General features: G+C 43.5%; 1 protein-coding gene across 1 annotated transcript in view; it reads right to left on the reverse strand.

Annotated features, from left to right (window-relative positions):
- Positions 1–18,976, reverse strand: part of Ccdc39 (coiled-coil domain containing 39) — a 41,041-nt gene that overhangs the window by 12,393 nt on the left and 9,672 nt on the right. Inside the window, exons 4-11 of the mRNA XM_051157056.1 lie at positions 17,836–17,994; positions 16,951–17,043; positions 16,725–16,853; positions 12,926–13,117; positions 7,610–7,713; positions 6,522–6,654; positions 3,330–3,524; positions 1,929–2,093 (exon numbers count right to left, since the gene is read on the reverse strand). Of these exons, the coding sequence (XP_051013013.1) occupies positions 1,929–2,093; positions 3,330–3,524; positions 6,522–6,654; positions 7,610–7,713; positions 12,926–13,117; positions 16,725–16,853; positions 16,951–17,043; positions 17,836–17,994 (1,170 nt within the window). The remainder of the gene's footprint in view (positions 1–1,928; positions 2,094–3,329; positions 3,525–6,521; positions 6,655–7,609; positions 7,714–12,925; positions 13,118–16,724; positions 16,854–16,950; positions 17,044–17,835; positions 17,995–18,976) is intronic.

An 18,976-nucleotide genomic window follows, 5' to 3' on the forward strand; every position in this document is an offset into this window, starting at 1 on the left:
ACATGCCAGGTATCGGTTTCTCATTTTAGGAGATAATATCCACCTGCCTGCTTACGGCTGCCCTTTCCCCATTTGGTTCCTGAGTCAAACTTTCTAGTTCTAAGATAATACTCGTATTATCCTCCACTTCTCCCGCTCCCTCTCTTCTCTGCATTTCTTGTCATTTATAGTTCTCTGAAATATCAAGACCTAAGATTTCAGCCAAATCATAAGAGGAGGAAACCTTTAGCAATAACATGGTGATTTCATAACTATATCTAGGACAAAACAATGAAGTTGATTGCGGCAGCTAGCTAACTCAGAGGGGAAAGGTGTTTGCTATCTAAAGATGCAAGCTGTGAACTAAGTTTGGTTCCCAGAGCCTGCATGAAAGTGGACAGAGAGAACTGGCTCTACAAGGTTGTCCTCTGACCTCCACGTACACACAGTGGCACACACATCATAAATAAAATAGCAAGGTAAACTACACAAAAGTGTTAACATCGTTTCAACCTGAAGTTGGTTTCTCTTCTAGAAGGTAGGAGCTGGAGTTGGGTGAGACCCCATTCACACACAGAAGCCCTCGGCCTGACCACTGCTGAGAAGAGTCCAAATCAGCTGGTTAGCCACCTTTAACTTGGAAATCACTTACATGTCTGTGAGTTTGTGTGTCGAACAGAGCTGGAATACGCATGTGCACCAGCCAGCTTCATGGTGGTTAAGAACACGTAGACCCCACACAGTGCAGCTAAAAAGCCCTCTGTGATCTTCACCCATATCATCGTGTTCTACTCTAAATGTCAAACAGCACCGCGTGTAGAGTACCCAGAATGCATTGCTTCTGCTTTTTTCTTGTTAGCTAATGAGAAAACTAGCGCCTAGGAATGTTAAAATAGCAGTAGCCATGTTACCTTGACATTTAACCATGTGCCTGACCTCAAAGCCAGTGCTATTTTCAAGAAAACCAAGGTACCACCTGAAAACTATATCATCATGCTACAAAAACTGTGTCATCAAGCTACAAACCATGAATCTAAAGCGGTCATATTAAATAAAAATGTCTTGCTCTCAAGTTACCAAAAAGAGACTCGATACTCTAAGAGCATATATAGGGAGAGGAGGTCTCCGTCAATCACAGACATAGGGGAGGGGAGAAAAGGGAAAGCAGGAGGGAGGGAGGAATAGGAGGATACAAGGGAAGGGCTAACAATTGAGATGTAATATGAATAAATTAATAAAAAATTTAAAAAAAAAATGTCTTGCTCTCAAAATAATTTGAGGCAATTCTACTTATGACCACTAGGGGCCACTCATCGCCAGCCTTTCCAACTAGCTCAAGTGCTGATCAAGTGAGTTTCCATACTCCTGCCCTGCCTTTTGCCTTCCCCATCCTTGGCCCTATCTCACAATGCAAACTTTAACAGATGTTTACCTTACAACAAACATAATAAAATCCCTAAAAGTGAATTTTTCTCCCTTCTAACTCTTGTTTAACTGTGTAGTTGTGTAGGCACAAATTAGCCATTTAAAAACAACTTCTTGATAGCACTTCAAAGATAAAGACTAATTCAGTTACTTACTGTGGCAAAAAGCAGACTTTGCCAATATTCTAAACAGTGCACTCTCTACGAATTCTCTGAAGTCAAATGGATCAGAGTTCAAACCTTACCTTCTCCGTGCACTCACTGGGCAACCCTAAACAAGGGCCATAGCCTACAATCAGGGTAATCAGCTTGCTTTACATTTGTAAGCACTAAGCAAAACATGGTAGAGACATGGGATGCAACAGTTTCACAGTGTAACCGGCCAAGTGACAAACATGACATTCTGACAGCATAAAAATATAAACATTTGTTATGATAGGCATGGGCGGGAAATAACTCCGACCACAACCGCAGTGTGTCACACACTCATCAGGACATGGAGACTACATAAGAAAGATGAGTTACATGGAGCTTCTTGATCTGTGCTTCCAACAAGGAAAGGGTGGATTTTTTCTCATCCAGTGTCTTCTTCAGTTCAAGAATTTTTGCTTCAAGGGCTTGCTTCTCCTCTGAGTTAATTTCTCCCTTTAACCGTGACATTCTGCGTTCTACTTGCTGAATGTAAAAATCCTGTTAATGGGTTTTTAAAAGAAGTTAGTGAGTATATGTGAACAACCAGCAGCCCTCTGTGTAAATGACCTGTGCTCTTAAGTTTGGTATGGGCCCCTTAGTTACTAGTCAACTTGGCCCTTCAGCAAATTAGGGTAAAAATCCTTCCTATTTGGGGAGCAATAGCACTGCTCAAGAATCAGGGTGCATGGTGGCACACACCTTTAATCCCAGCGCTTGGGAAGCAGAGGCAGGCAGATCGCTGTGAGTTCGAGGCCAGCCTGGTCTATAAAGCGAGTCTAGGACTGCCAAGGCTACACAGAGAAACCCTGCCTCAAAAAAAAAAAAAAAAAAAAAAAAAAAAGAGTCAGGGTACAGGACAGCAACACAAACTTCATCAGAAAACAACCACCATGCCATCAGGGAGCTTAGAAAAAATCACAAGATCTGAGTCACTGAGGATTCTTTTTTTTTTTTTTTTTTTTTTTTTTTTTTGGTTTTTCGAGACAGGGTTTCTCTGTGTAGCCTTGGCCATCCTGGACTCACTTTGTAGACCAGGCTGGCCTTGAACTCACAGCGATCCGCCTGCCTCTGCCTCCCGAGTGCTGGGATTAAAGGCGTGCGCCACCACGTCCGGCTCTCACTGAGGATTCTTAAGGGACATTTTTCAAAGGATACAATAACCATGGAAAGCTCAATAGTTAATGAATTATTTTAATTATGTTTTAACATCTCTGATATTGTGAAAGTAAGAATTTTTTCCAATTAAAAAATTAAGGAGTATGGGGAGGTACTGGGAAACAAATAAGAACATGAGGGGGTATGCAGGCTAAACTGAAGGAAATGCCTTCAAATGCATTATGAAGATAAGGTGGGTGGGAGATGCTTATGTCTGTAGCCTGCGCTGGCCATCCTCTGTAGCCTGCACTGGCCATCCTCTGTAGCCTGCGCTGGCCATCCTCTGTAGCCTGCACTGGCCATCTTTTTTTATTCGATCCCAGGTCCCACTGCTCCACATTCCTTTAAAGCACAGTCTCTCCTTCCTTGCGGGAATGTCTATCCCCTTGCCTTTTTACTTTAGATTGAAAAAAAAAAAAAAAAGTAGCTTTTAAGACTCTTTGGTAGGCACGGTGGCCAGCTGCCACATGCATATGCGCCTAGGATATCTTAGAACTCTTCACTTTGTAGGGCGCTGGGGGAAGTGACCACCACAGGCATTAAAGTCCTTACAGAAGATGTTCACAGAGGAGCGGGTACCTGACTGTACATTATCTCCTGCTGCTTCAGGGTCTCAAAGTCCAGTTTGTGTAACCGCTGGTTAAGATGCTTCAGGGAGGAGCGGGTTCCTTCGATTTCTGCTACCAGGGATTTTTCTTTCGTTGTCTCCCTCTGTAATTCCTGAACTTTCTTAAATAGCACGTCTTTCACTATGTTCAGTTGTGACTCCACTTCCTGATGAGAAATTGGAAGAATTATAGGAGTTATTTAATTATAATAGCTTAAGGTTTGTATTTACAGGAACATTAACATTTAGGAGCTCAAAAGCAAACTTGAGGCCCTCCTGACAACATTTAGCCCTTGAAAATAGAAAGTCTCAGTCATTCCCCAAATCTCTGATCTTGGGTGCTGGGAGATAAGGATGGTAGTTTTCGATTACTGTGTCATGTGACCTTTTATCCTAACTCCATCCAAAATTGCCCTGACCTCAGAACTAGACACCCTGTGAGTTCAGAAGTCATCAAACAGTCATGAGGGTGTAAAGAAAGAAATTATACCATCCAATATGAAGCTTCTTAGGGCCAAATATAGCCATCAGCTCTTCAGTAGATAGAGACAAAGGGCAAATACTCCTGTGATGTAAGCTCTCCCACAGTGGGCAATTTCAAACCACTGCTATAGTGACACTACCATAGAGATGGCATACAGAAGCCATCTGCAAGCAACATACAGATGACATATATAAGAGATGTCATTTTAACCTCGAGTACACAGCTAATCAGAGTATAATTTGCAAATGATGAACACTATGTGTTACTAATGATTTCAATATAATGCGTTTAATTATAAGTCTCCATAGAGATTAGGTTTTAATAGTTGCTATATTTGGCAGTAAACTTTAAAAAATTTATGACACTTCAACTGCTGGCTCTTGAGAACCAGTAGGTACCAGTGCTCCCCAGCAAAGCTCTGGCCCGGCCCTTTACCAAGGGCTTACACTGCTTGCTCTCCCTTCTGTGTTGGCCTCTAGGAAAGAGAAGGAAGTCTCTTGATGTTCCTCGAGGACACATCTTGACCTGAGTGTTTCATGAGCAACACGTTCTAAATTTCCCCTTGACCTACCAACCCCTGACCAACTGCAAATTACCACTTCTAAATACTGGCATATTTTTCACTCATAAGCACATTCCCCCTTCATAGCCAGTGAATCTCAGTGTGAAACTTAACAAGACCAGGACTAATGTGTCCAACTCTTCAGAAATCAAGAAATAGCCAATAACTGATATGGTACTTCTCATGTAATTGTTACTTCTCACTGAACTCAGGACCTTTGCAAAGATTCCTCAGCCGACTTTGACAGCCTGGACTAAGTTGTGACAAAGTCCATTGAGCTTTTCCCAAAACAAGCACACACCGAGATGAACACGCCCCTCTAACATATCATTGGTACATCTGCACCAATATTCTTCTTTTCAAGTTCATCTATTTTTCTTTGTTAAATATGAGTAAAAGAAAAGGTCTTTTGCAGCTGTTCACCATATGTACCATGGCCAATTCCTCTTTAGACCCTTGTGGAGGCCTAGGCATCTACCTAGATTCATATGCCTTCAACTTAAGAACTTCATTTAGCATTGCTCAGCTAGCAATAAATTCAGATGTATCTTCAAATGATATTTGTTTCTTTATCTATGTATTTATTTATTTCAGTTGTCCCTGACAGTATCATACATTTATATAATGAACTGAAGCCATTTCACACCAATTTCCCCTCCTTTATTCCCCTTCCTCTCCAACTGGCACCTTTCTTTCCTTTATGATTTATACGTTTATTTACTTGCTTGCTTGCTTGCTTGCGATGAGGTCTCACTATGTAGTTCGAGCAGATACCTCTGTAGACCAGGCTGGCCTGGAATTCGCCTGCCTCTACCTCTCAAGTGCTGGAACTAAAGATGTGTGCCACTACACCCAGCCTTCTCTGACTTCTTTTGGTGTGTGGTCCACTGAATAATTTAATTAGAATCACTTGCCTGAGCATGGGTGGAAAGTTGTTCAGTGGCACATGGGCAGCTTATCTGTGGCTACATGCCTGAAGAGAGTGATAGCTCCTGCACTGAGCATTAATTGCCACTAGTCTTTCTGGGAGGGGTAGGCCTCATGGGCCCTCCCTTTATTCAGGAAGAAATGCTATGGGCACAATTCTGTGCAAGTCTTGTACAGATAACTGTAACTGCAGTGAGCTCAGTTCACCTGATTGGTTTTAAATGTCCCTTTAATCATGTTGTGTGATCAAAAGCTCTATCTAATGTACTTGCAGTCTTTCAGCTATCCATCATAGAAAACTGTGTTCTTAAGGAAAGGTGAAACAAAAAGGCAGTATTTAGACTCAAATACCACTCAGGTCAAATGGCTTTGTGACATGGGAATTCAGAACACACTGAGGAAGCAGACACAATCAAGCATAAGCAGTCATATATGGGCCTCGTCAGGTGCACAGAGATTGCCCCATCACCATTATCCTTTCTCCTCCTCTGCCTTCAAAATACAGAAAAATCAGCAAGCTGACATCTTCAAGATTCCAAAGACAAAATGGCAAAGCAACCTCCTCCAGTTTCTTAAAAGTTGGATTTACTGTCACCAGCACACTAGAGGCTAGTGGAAGAAGAAGCCAGCATAATTAGTGAGATGGGACATTTCAGAGGCCACTTGCCAAAAATGCTCCCAGATTGTAAGAGGGCAAGGGCTATAGTTAGGCTTAGGCTTGGGGCTGGGATTGTGGTTAAGAGTTAGAGTTAGAAAAAAAAAAAGAGTTAGATTTAGGACTAAGGTTAGGGCTAGGGTCAGGGTCAGACTTAGGTCCAGGCTTAAGGCTAGGGTTAGGGTTAGAGTTACAGTTAGGGCTAAGATTAGGACTAGAGTTAAGGTTAGGGTTCAAGATGAAATACGGACAATGGGCCAACTATGAAGATGGAAGGATTTTATCACAAATACAACAAAATGATCACAAAGCAGAATAAGCTGTAGAGCGTGGACGCTTGTACTTCAGCACATGGACCACAGGTAGGAGAATGTGGGCGCAATAGTAACTAGAAGGGAGTGGGCTACAGGGCATAGTGTGGGGCCACCTTAGAAGCAGAGTCCTTTAAGGCTCCACTGTCCTCTAATCCCAGGCACTAATTACTTTGCTCAGTTGAAAACTGCTATGCTTCTGTAAAAATTCAAAACAAATGCTACCTTCACGCTCTTCTCCTCCTCCTTCAGCATGTCTTCCATGTTGGTAGCTTTCTCTTCAATAGATATGGCCTTCGCAGTTATCATCTTTAATTTATCCTTTACCACCTCGTTGTAACTTTTACATTTTTGTAATCTAAATAGGGTTTATGAGGAAATATAGGAAACATGTTTCAAAGAGTATTTGATGGAAAAAAAATAGTTGCTTCTTTTGCTGCAAAGATTTTCATTACCATCATGTATCTGGTAGGCTATAAAACTACTGCTCTGACCCTCTCTGACACAAAAACAAAACAAAACAAAGAAAATCTGAGAGATAGGCATGGTGGCACATACCTGTAATCTCACCACTCAGGAGGCAAAGGCAGAAGAGCTCTGTGAGTTTGAAGCCAGCCTTGTCTACAGAGCGAGTCCAGGACAGCAAAGGCTACACAGAGAAACCCTGCTTCAAAAAACCAAAATGGGGGGGGGGGGAAGGGCAGGGGGTAAATCTGAAGCTTAATAATGGAGCAAATGGTCTGGGGCAGAGCTCAGTGGGATGGGGTGGAGCTCAGTGGGATGGGGTGGAGCTCACTGGTCTGGAGTGGAGCTCAGTGGGATGGAGTGGAGCTCAGAGGGATGGGGTGGAGCTCAGTGGGATTGAGTGGACCTCAGTGGCATGGGGTGGAGCTCAGAGGGATGGGGTGGAGCTCAGAGGGATGGGGTGGAGCTCAGAGGGATAGACTGGAGCTCAGAGGGATAAGATGGAGCTCAGTGGGTTGAGGTAGAGTTCAGTGGTCTGGGGTAGATAGAGTTCAGTAGTCCGGTGCAGAGCTCAGTGGTCTGGGGTAGAGCTCAGTGGGATGGGGTAGAGCTCAGTGGTCTGGCATGGAGCTCAGTAGTCTGGGGTGGAGCTCAGTGGGATGGGGTAGAGCTCAGTGGGATGGGGTGGAGCTCAGTGGGATGGAGTGAAGCTCAGGAGACTGGGGTGCCACATTTTACCTACCACATTCAAGGCCCTAGGCTTTGTATTTACAAAAATAATTTAGCCACTAATAATTTTCTAAATCCATAAATATATTTAATTTTATATTTATATTGTATTTTCTTACTTTGTTGCTTCATCATGAATGTCCTTCTTTACTTTGGAAATGTTTTTCCTCACAGCTTCTAAGTCACTGGAAGTTCTATTGAGAGTGGCTTTTAAAGTATCCAGCTGTTTATCAGTAGACAGAAAAAAATTACATGTTCACATTCAATAAATTAATTTCATATCTCAGAAACTGTGTTCTTCCAACTTTAAGTTCTAACCTAATAGTGCCCATAAAAATAGCAACACTGTATAACTCGCACATCTGTGGAGCTTCTTGATTCCCACATCAAATTTTAAATGACTTTTTGTTTCATAACATGGGAAAATGATAAATGTAGCCATATACAAGTTGAAAGTACATGTAAGAAACATCCAGTCACTAGACCTGTTCAGGAGCAACGTGTCACATGACTCTTGATCAGTGGGTCTCAACCTTCCTAACGCTGCAACCCTTTAATACAGTTCTTCGTGTTGTGGTGAGCTCCAATCGCAAAATTATTTTTATTGCTACTTCATAACTGTAATTTTGCAACTGCTATGAATCATAATATAAATATCTGATATATAGGATATCTGATATGTGACCTCTGTGAAAAGGCTATGCAACATCCCCGAAGGGGTCGTGACCCACAGGTTGAGAACCACTGATCTGGATGAAGTACCATGAATAGATGACCCATCAGGACATCCTGACAAAGGCAGATGGATATGGAAAACCTCAAGGTTCAAGCCGCCCTCTCTCCTCCTCACTGCACCCATTCCCCAGCGACACACACCTCACGCCTCCTCCATTGACACACACCTCACATTTAACCTCCACTGACACACACCACACAGCCATCCCACAGTGACACACACCACACACCCATCCCACAGTGACAAACACCACACACCCATCCCACAGTGACACACACCACACAGCCATCCCACAGTGACACACACCACACACCCATCCCACAGTGACACACACCACACAGCCATCCCACAGTGACACACACCACACACCCATCCCACAGTGACACACACCACACAGCCATCCTACAGAGACACACACCACACACCCATCCCACAGTGACACACACCACACACCCATCCCACAGTGACACACACCACACAGCCATCCCACAGTGACACACACCACACACCCATCCCACAGTGACACACACCACACAGCCATCCCACAGTGACACACACCACACAGCCATCCCACAGTGACACACACCACACACCCATCCCACAGTGACACACACCACACACCCATCCCACAGTGACACACACCACACACCCATCCTACAGTGACACACACCACACACCCATCCCACAGTGACACACACCACACACCCATCCCACAGTGACACACACCACACACCCATCCCACAGTGACACACACCACACACCCATCCCACAGTGACACACACCACACAGCCATCCTACAGTGACACACACCACACACCCATCCCACAGTGACACACACCACACAGCCATCCCACAGTGACACACACCACACACCCATCCCACAGTGACACACACCACACACCCATCCCACAGTGACACACACCACACAGCCATCCCACAGTGACACACACCACACACCCATCCCACAGTGACACACACCACACACCTATCCCACAGTGACACACACCACACACCCATCCCACAGTGACACACACCACACACCCATCCCACAGTGACACACACCACACAGCCATCCCACAGTGACACACACCACACACCTATCCCACAGTGACACACACCACACACCCATCCCACAGTAACACACACCTCATACCCATTGTCCAGTGAAACACACCTCACACCTATCCTACCATGACACACTTCAAACCCATCCTACAGTGACACACTTTATACACACCATACAGTCACATTTCACACCATCCTCCACACATTTGACTGCTAATCTAAATTGCTTCAAACAGAACATCTAAGATACGCTCAGGAGAGGCAGTACTGGGCCATGTATAACACTAGTGCAATAACTAGTTTTCTGAGGAACTGACACCCATAGTGATAATGTAAGCTCCCCCTCTCATGAGCAATGAAGAATTTCTCTACCACAGAAAAAGGTAAAAACAACCCTAAAGTGCATTAAAAAAACCACAAAATAAGTAAATAAACAACCTAGAGCAATCTTGAGCAAGAAAACTGAAGCTCGGGTAAGCACACTTCCTACTTTCCAGCTCCAGCAATCAGAACGGTATGATACTGGCCCCAGACAGACACAGGGACCAACAGAACAGAGTGGAGGGCAGAATCAAAGCTGCATGCGTGTATACATCAGCTGATGTCCTACAAATCCCCACCAGTGAAAAACAGCCCCCTCCAGAAATGGCTCTGGGGAAACTGGAGACCCACATGCAAGGTAATAACACATATTACTTGGTGTAAGTAATAATTAATAAGTAATGACACATGATTTCTCCTGCATGCAGAATCACCCAGCGTGCACTGAGGCTTTGGGGTGAGATTTGCTACTTTGGAATAGCTAAGAAAAAGACAGAGTAACTCTGTGACCAAATCCAGGGCACACAAGCAAAGAGAAGGAGAAAGACTCAGAAGTCACACTCCTCTGCACAGCTCAGGACACCGACCCAGTGCACAGGCAACTGCAGAATACTTCCAAACCACAGAGGTGATAGAGGGTTCATCTCCAAAAGCACAAGCAACCCATGCTGTCCAATGGCAGTAAAAAAAAAAAAAAAAAGTAACAATTTTAAAGGACAATGGCCCTAAACAGGCATTTTCTAAAGAAAGCATCAATAGGAAACAGGTATATAGAGACAATCGGTACCACTGGGTCTCAGGGAACACAGGTCAGCATCACCACATCAAGTCAGGGAGAGGCTGTAAGTTGCATTTGTCATACACAAAGGCAGTGTCAGTCACCACAAAAAACAAAACAAAACAAAACAAAAGAGTGTGGGAGTTTGCCCATACAAGGTAGTTGGGAAACCTGGCCCCAAGGGCATGAGAGTGGGAGAGCTGGCCTTTCTCCCTCACTGGCTCCTCACTCGGGAAAGCAGAGCCCTATACCTCACCTGGGCAACACAGTGGAGCCAGCCAGAGGGCATGAGAGCAGGAGAGATGACCCTGCCTCCTGCCCATGACAGCAGCAGGTGGCCTAGCTGGAGCAGTGCTGGAGCACTCACCCAGCAGACAAGAGAAAGCCAGCAAGCTGATCAGCTCAGCTGCCACCCAGGCAGCTGCCATACAGGGATCTGAGTTGGCCCATCCTAAAACCTGTATCACCTGCAAATGGCTGTGATGTAAAGGGGCCGGTCCTGCTGATCCAAAGCTGCAGGATCTCCATGACACAGGGCAACAACAGGATAACCAGAGGAGCCGTGCCAAGGATCCAATATTGATGGTGTCACAGAAGCCAGAGACCTCTAACCAGACCAATAACTCATTGCAATAAATATTTGCAAGTAAAGATGGTTAGACAGAGACACATACTGTGACATACTACAGCTTCCACGATGAGATGTTTTCTATGCTTTTGAGTTTTTTTGTTTGTTTGTTTGTTTTGTTTTGTTTTAGGGGGAAGGTTGCAAGGGTGAGGAGTAGATATGAGGGATGAGGAGCTGAGCGGGGATGGGCTACAGAATATGAAACTCACAAAGAATCAATAAAAAGTTTTAAAAACAGTACGAGAGTTCCTCAGTATACTAAAAACAGAACGATCATATGTTACAGTAAACCTGCTCCTATGTACATGTGCAAACTAGGTTGAAGAAATATCTAGACCCAACATTCCTTGCATGAAACTCCTAACAGTCAGGACAGGCAAGCATCCTAGGTGTTCCTACACAGATGAATGGTTAAAGAAAGTGCAATGCTAGCACGTGAGGGTAGACAGAGAATATTATTCAGCCCTTAAAAAGAAAGAAGCCCTGCCATTTGCAACAACAGAGACAAACCCTGAATGTCTGACAAATAAATTCAGACACAGAGAGACAAATACCATGCTAAAAATGAAAGCAGCTGCAGTATCCATGAACTGATGAGTGAATGATGAAGCACAGCCGCACAATGGAATATTATTCTACACGGAGGGAAGACATACATAAGCAGCACACTGCATGATTCCACGCTATCAGAGATACAGGTTGGGCCAATCTAGAGTGACAGGAAGCGGCTTGGCAGCCTCAGGCATCAGGCTGAGAGCAGCGATAATGAAGAGTAAGCAATGGGCGAGAGGTCAAGGGGTAACAGAGACTCTACAGTTAGTTAGCAGGGACTATTCTCACAACTACACAAATGTCCTAAAGCCACTCGGTGAGTTACGAACTGAGAATGGCTGCGTCTTTATACTTGTCTGCCATGGTTAAAGCTCTACAGCTCTCAGCAGTGGCTTCTAATATAAGCAGAAATTACTTTCTTCAGACTCTTACACAATTATCTCTCCAGACAGAAAAAACTATCAGAGATGAAAGCACAACATACTGTATAGTAAAATGGTTTGTGGCATTCTGCTTGTTGCCTAAGTGATGGTAGCTTTAGACAGCAGGGCCCCAGAGCCAGAGCATTATGAAGGCTCTCTCGTTGCTGAGGACAAGGTCATTAAGTGGCACTCTGCAATCGTCCAGCTGTTAGGAAGCCTGTGAAAGAAGCGGAGCACGGGAATCTTGCTCTCTCGGTGTCCTATGCCAGACTGAGATGTTGTCCTTTAACAAAGTGGAGGACAACTTCAGAATCTCTGGCAGAAGCTGCCACTGGAAAGACATCCCCAGCTATCCCTCAGAACACAGCAGCGAGATGATGCCTCATCTGTGCCCAGAGTCGCCATCACGGTCACGGTCCTTGCATGGATCATTAGGAGCATCTGGCCTCACAGCTTCACAGATGCTAGATCTGGAAGGAGCACCGCAGTGCCGAGCACAGACCCCGGCATAGGCCTGAGGTTTAAGGCATTCCCTGTGGCCTCGCCATTCAAGGGCTTGAGCAAAGCAACCTAAAGTCTCATTATATGGACATAAGTGGACATAAGTGGTAGTGAATGCTTCTATTCCCGTTACACGGGAGGCAAAAACAGGTGAACAGAGCTATGAATTCCTGGCCACCTTGGCCTAGATAGCAAATTTCAGGCCAGTGGAGCCTGCATAGTGCATATTCATTCAAATAAAAAGAAAAGAAGAAAAAAATGAAAAGAAAGAAAAATACACACACACACACACACACACACACACACACACACACACACACACACACACACAAACTAAGGAAAAGCACCAGAAGGCTGCTCCCCAATCAAATAGGCCTTTGTCATTGACTGAGCAGTCTGCTGTGAACACAGAGCAGTGTTTAGGTGACACACCTCATCCTTTAGTTGACTTCTGCTGGCTTCGTGCCGCTGGTATTCCATCCTGCACTTTAAGACTTTACGCTCGGCAACAGCAATTCTTCTCTCATATTCTACATTGTTCCCAACCTCACTCTCCAGAAACTTGATCTTGTCCCTCACCACACCTTCTTTTTCCCTTGTTTCCTGCTTTATGCGCGCTAATGCCTAAGGAGTGAAACAAATGCATGCATTTAAGTATTTATTTAATAAGTACCAACTAAAATAAAAGGGAACTTAGTTTTCAATTTTTTATATTTAATACTTAATTTTTATTTTTAAAAATGTGTTTAAAAATATTTTTTTGCTGTTGTGGGGAGTGCTTTGTTGTTGTTTTTGTTTGGAGACAGGGTCTCACTGTGGCCCTGGATGGCCTGGAACCTGAAAACCAGCCTCACCTTAACCTCACAAACATCTGCATGCCAGATGTCTGTGCCTCTCAGAGTTCTGGGGTTAAAGTGTGTGCCGCCACACCTAGCTAAAGAAGAAGTATTGTCAATGTTTACACCTGAGCATCTGTAAATTCATATCACTGGATGCCATTATATTTTCTTTCATTCTCCGGAAGAGCTGAAGAGTGAGGAAGTGGTTAGGCCTTTATACAGAGAGAGAATACCCCCCAAAACAGAAACAAACAAAACACGCAGTACTGAATAGTTTTCACACAGAATCTTAGGCCTCCATGAAATTTTCTACATACTATATAGACGCCCATTTTTCATCTTTTAAAAATACCACTTAGCCAGATATGGTGGCACATACCTATAACCCCAGCACTCAGGAGGCTGAGTGGAATTCAACTCTGAGGCAGCCTTAAGCTCATGGTTCAAGGTCAGCCTAAGCTACATAAAGAGACCCTGTATCAACAAAACAACATAAAACAAAATGTATTTTTGTCATTGGTTTCACTGAAAATGTCCTCACTTCGGCTGTGTGATGGTCTTGAAATTATAATAAAAATAATCCTCTGACTTCTATATCTTATGTGAAAGTAGAAAAAGGAGATCAGAACCCCCGTCCATCAGGAGCTGCTGGTTATATTACCCACAGGCAGCACTGCCTCCACCCTGAGAACTAGCTTTCAGGGGACCAAAAGGTGCCACGTAAGCTTCCACAGGAGGGAAGCAACCAACAGTCCATCTATGAGGCAGACCTATGAGCAACATCCATGACCAGCATGGCACAGTAACCCTAACACCTTGGTGATAACCAACAATTCTCTCATTGGTCGTAAGGCCAACAAGAGGAAAATCATTCCTGGTATTAGAAACCTAGCCAACCACCCAGAGCTAGTGAAGCCGCAGATGTGGGAGGAGAGCATGCAACAACTTCATTAAACCAGCACAATCTACATTCCAAATGTTTGTCCTTCCATGCTAGGTCAGTGTCGTCTTCACCCTTCAGCAAGGAAACTTCCCTTTGTGACAGACGAGACCATCACAGAAAAGCACAACCAATCAAACTGCAGAATGTGGCGCCAAGTCCATTCCCACACCTAAGGTTACAGGAATGGTGAGAAAGAGAAGGTGGAAACTTGTAAAAAGCCAGGGGATCTGGGCATTTCCTGTAAGGCTGTGTCTCCCAGTAACATCAAAAGCTATGACTGGAAAGTCTCACCAACATGCTACCTAAACATGAGCTGAACAAGGATGACAATAACAGACGTTCTAAAGTGGGTGAGGCCAAGACTATGAGGCACAGCCCTATGCAAAGAACCACAGGCAACTAAGGAATGCTGAGCCTGAGAGAGTGCCTCAGGGAAAAACATACTAACTGGTTATCTGATGCCAAATGGTTGGTCCTAAAAATAGAATATGTAGACTGAGCAAGCTATAATTAAGGATAATATATATTTTAATATATTATATTACATGAATATACATATTAATATAACAACAATTAATGAAAAAAGAGGCCACATTATATTACATGTATATTCATGTAGCAATAATTAATGAAAAGAAGGCCATGAATTTGAAAAGAGGGCCAGGAAGGGTATATGGAAGGATAAGCCAAAAGAAAGAATAAATAATGCAATTCTACTATAATCTTGAAAATAAAGGAAATGATTAAAAAACAAATGTGGGTAGAGACGGTTAAGTGTTTATTGCGGCTGAAACACAGAGTGGAAAGACTGCGTTGAGGAAAGAACAAAGCAAAAAGGGTTGAAATGTGAACAAAAGAAAAGGCAGGAAAGCAGGCTAGCAAAGTAAGGCTTAGGGTTAGCCTGAGAAGAAATTCAAATGCCAGGCTTAAGAGGGTCTGCTTTCAGCCAGTGAGGAACAGAAGACTGAAGAGCTGGACAGCAGCTCAGATGAGGGTTCACCAGTGACTCGAGGCAACAGAATTGATGAATTAAAAGGAAAATCTGTCCTCAATCATATTTAAATTTCTCAAATGAGATCCTATCAAATAACTAATTTTTTAGGTAGCGTTCTTACCTGGTCTCCTTAACAATTACCACTTTCTTAAGATGTAGCATTCTATGTCACTATTTTGCTGGTACAAAAAGACCTCTGAGTCTCCCAAGCTTAAATATTTCAAGTGTTTACTTGAAAACCTTCATCACACTGGCTTCTCTGCCATTGGGCAGATAATTTAATACCAACAGCAGCATTCATGTTTCTTAACAGTGCTACTCATGACTAAGTGGTACCCGGCAATTAACATATGTATTGTTTGGTAGCAAGACACAAACTGGGGAAAGACAGAAGGACCAGACAGAAGCTTACACTGTAGTCTTGGGCTATATGCAGATGCTGACATCTTGGACCAGCTTGATTCACATACAGAAACAGGACTTGAGGTCTCAAAGTCATAGGAAGCCAAGAAATAGACACATATCAGCCTCCCGCACGAAGAATGAACGTGACGTGGTTTTTAACTGCAGCCATTCTGTAGCGACAACATTTGCTTTCCATAGATCTTCAGAGGAGATGCTGCCTCCACCCTTCAAGGGCTGTTGCCATTAAAACCATCACGGTTCTCTGTCATTCTAAACAAAACCTCCTCAGAGTCCAAACTCAAGATCAGTCCTCCTGATCTTCCAATTGTGTCCACCAATATCCCCTTCCTTAATGGTTGCCCAAAACTTGCTCCTAAATCTGCTGAAAGAAGTGATCTGGGCCTGAATCCCTATACCACACAACCCCTGCCCCCTTTGAGCTTTGAATCATCATTGGTGCCATGGCTTCAAAAACAGATCACGCGGGCACTCAAGCCTTCTCCTCCGTACCTACTTTTTGCCTGCATTATCTACCACAGCCATTTTCCACACCTCTAGCTCTTGGTGCCAAAGAGCAACATGGGAAACCCAAGTTACAACAGACAACCATAGGCCAGAATACGGGAAGGAAGTCTCAGTCCTCAAGGGTAATACTACCATAAACAAATAACCTTCATAGAGCCCCATTACTAAATGCTTGACTTAGCCCAGAGGAACATTTGCCAGAACCATTAAATCTTGCTGAAAAGTGTCTTTCAAGCAGCAGTATGATATACATTTTATTGTGTTGTGGTGGCAGTGGTTCGTTGGTTAGTTATGTTTTGTTTTGTTTTGTTTTGAGTCATAGTCTCTGTATGTAGCCCTGGCTGTCCTGGGACTTGCTCTGTACACCAGGCTGGCATCAAACTCACGGAGATATGCCTGCCTCTGCCTCTCGAGTGCTGAGATTAAAAGCATGCACTACCCCATCTGGCTATAATATACATTTTAAATGGATGTGGTAAACAGGAAGCAACAGCACTCAGCATTGCAGGCTCCAAGCTAGCTCACCAAGGCGCAGTCATCTATCTCCTGATCCCGCCTCTGCATCTGCTCAATGGTGTTTTCCCACTGCTGGATGAGCTCCTGGCGTTCTAAGTGAATCCTCCGGAAGTCCTGCGCCGCCTTATCCAACTCTAACTGCCGAACAGAGAGAAGATGACATGTCCATTACTCTAAAGGTCTTTGCAAATATATCACCTTGGAAGTGAAGAAGTAAAAGTCTGCGGAGACCAACCTGTGCGCTGAGCGTTTCTGTTAGCTCGCTGTCCAGAAGCTTCTTTTTCTCGTTGCACTCCAAGGTCAGCCTTTCTAGCTGCAGGGTCAGTGCCTGTAATGTGGTTACATGGAAAATAGTTATAATTATCATGATATTTCTGTTTTAAATTTGGCATATGCATACCTAGCACTATGATTCATTACATCTTATGTAAACACTCTATCTAAATAATATAAAATAATACGTATTTTCCTTATTGTCCAACCCCAAAGGGTTAATCTATTGTTGGCACATACCCCCATGAAAATGCACTAATTTCTAAGATGGCTTTAAACACAATTAGGAGAAAAATATAACTATAACCTGCCATTTGAAAAATATTTAAAATAATGCATTTAGTACTTAATCTGCTAAAGAACAGCATGTTTGTGACATTAACTTCATTATTATTAGCAGATACTAATCCAAGTGGATTTTACACAATATTACAATAACTTATCAACTGCAATATTAGCGCAAATCAGTAGAACTTATATAAAATATTCAAATAAATATCAAACAATATATCCAAAATAATTAATAGTTCTAGTATGACTAGACTTTCTCCCCTAAAATGTTTTTGAAAAGTTCTTGGAAATCATAACCCGGGTTCCCAGTGGGTCATATGACTTCCAAGGATCTGCAAAGCAGAGGCAGCAACGTGGTATAGGGCTCAACTATGGTCAGTTTTCTAGAGAAATGACACTTGAATTCCATAGGTTGTCAGAAGAGACCCTGGCCCCAAATCCTTCAAGGGCATTTGCCTTTAAAATCGGTAACAACAACTTCATGTTTTAAAAGTTGACTCAGAAAAAAAAAACAAACCAACAAAAAACACAGGTCTAGCCATTTATACCGTCTCACCCTGATTTTGTTATCATCTTGCTGTGCGTACTTCTGAAGGGTGAGAGCGTCACTGTCTTTGTGAGCGGACTCTTCTAACCAGGCCTCCAGTGCTTGCTGGTCCCAGTTCATCTGGCATTTTAAGCCATCCAGCTTTTGAGTAGCTTTAAATATGAGATTCTAATTTCCAAGGAAAGGGGGAGAACAGGTGATGACAAAACATTATTTATTATGCAAATAAAACATAGCATTATAGTCATACCCAATACGTAGCATTATCCTCCATCTCTGCCTTCCGCACATTCATGGCCCACTATGTTCAATCCCATCACCACCATGCTTGGATTTTAAGTCTTCAGTTGTAGAACAGATAGGATCAGATAAAGTCAAGAACAGTTGGTTAAGTCAACGTTCTTGTGAAAAAGCTGTAGGGTCATTCTCTCAAAGAGAACTCATGAGATGCCCCACCAAAGCCATGCCAAATATGTGGGAGTGTGTGGATCAGTTAAAATAGCATGCTTGACATGCTTGCTAAAACCCATGACCAGTGCCCTCAGGCCACTTCCAGTCATATAGGCCACCCTACGGGGTCTCTCATACAGAGATATGGAAATGTTCCTAACCGAAATAAATAACAGCAGAGGGGATACATTCTTCCTGTAAATGTTGTCACTTAATGACTCTATTATCACAAAAGAAAACAGAGAGTGCATAAGTAAAATCAGTAAATGTCATTTATACTGCATATACAAACATTACAAAAATCTGTGTGTGAATACACATGCACTTTATTGAACAATGCCTTCTGGGGAAGGGCCCAGCCCACTGTGGGTTGTGTTCCTGGGAGGTATAAGGAAAGTAGCTGGGTGTGAGCCTGAGAGCAAGCCAAGAGGCGTGTTCCTCCATAGCGCCTGCCTCTGCTCTTGCTTGACTTCATGCCTGACTTCTCTCAGGGATCAAGAGAGATCAGCACAAGTGACGCAAACAAACGCTCCTCCCAAGTTGCTTGCGGTCAGCGTTTTATCGCAGCAGCAGGGAAGCTAACCAAGATAGGTCCCAACACTGACGGATGAGAAGGAAATGTAAAACTGAAAGGGATATGTCGGCTAACGACATCATCTGCCACGATTCCTATACCAAGCGGGATCCAGGGCACCTTCCA

Source organism: Acomys russatus, chromosome 15, assembly GCF_903995435.1.
Source record: "Acomys russatus chromosome 15, mAcoRus1.1, whole genome shotgun sequence".
Taxonomy (NCBI): Eukaryota; Metazoa; Chordata; class Mammalia; order Rodentia; family Muridae; genus Acomys; species Acomys russatus.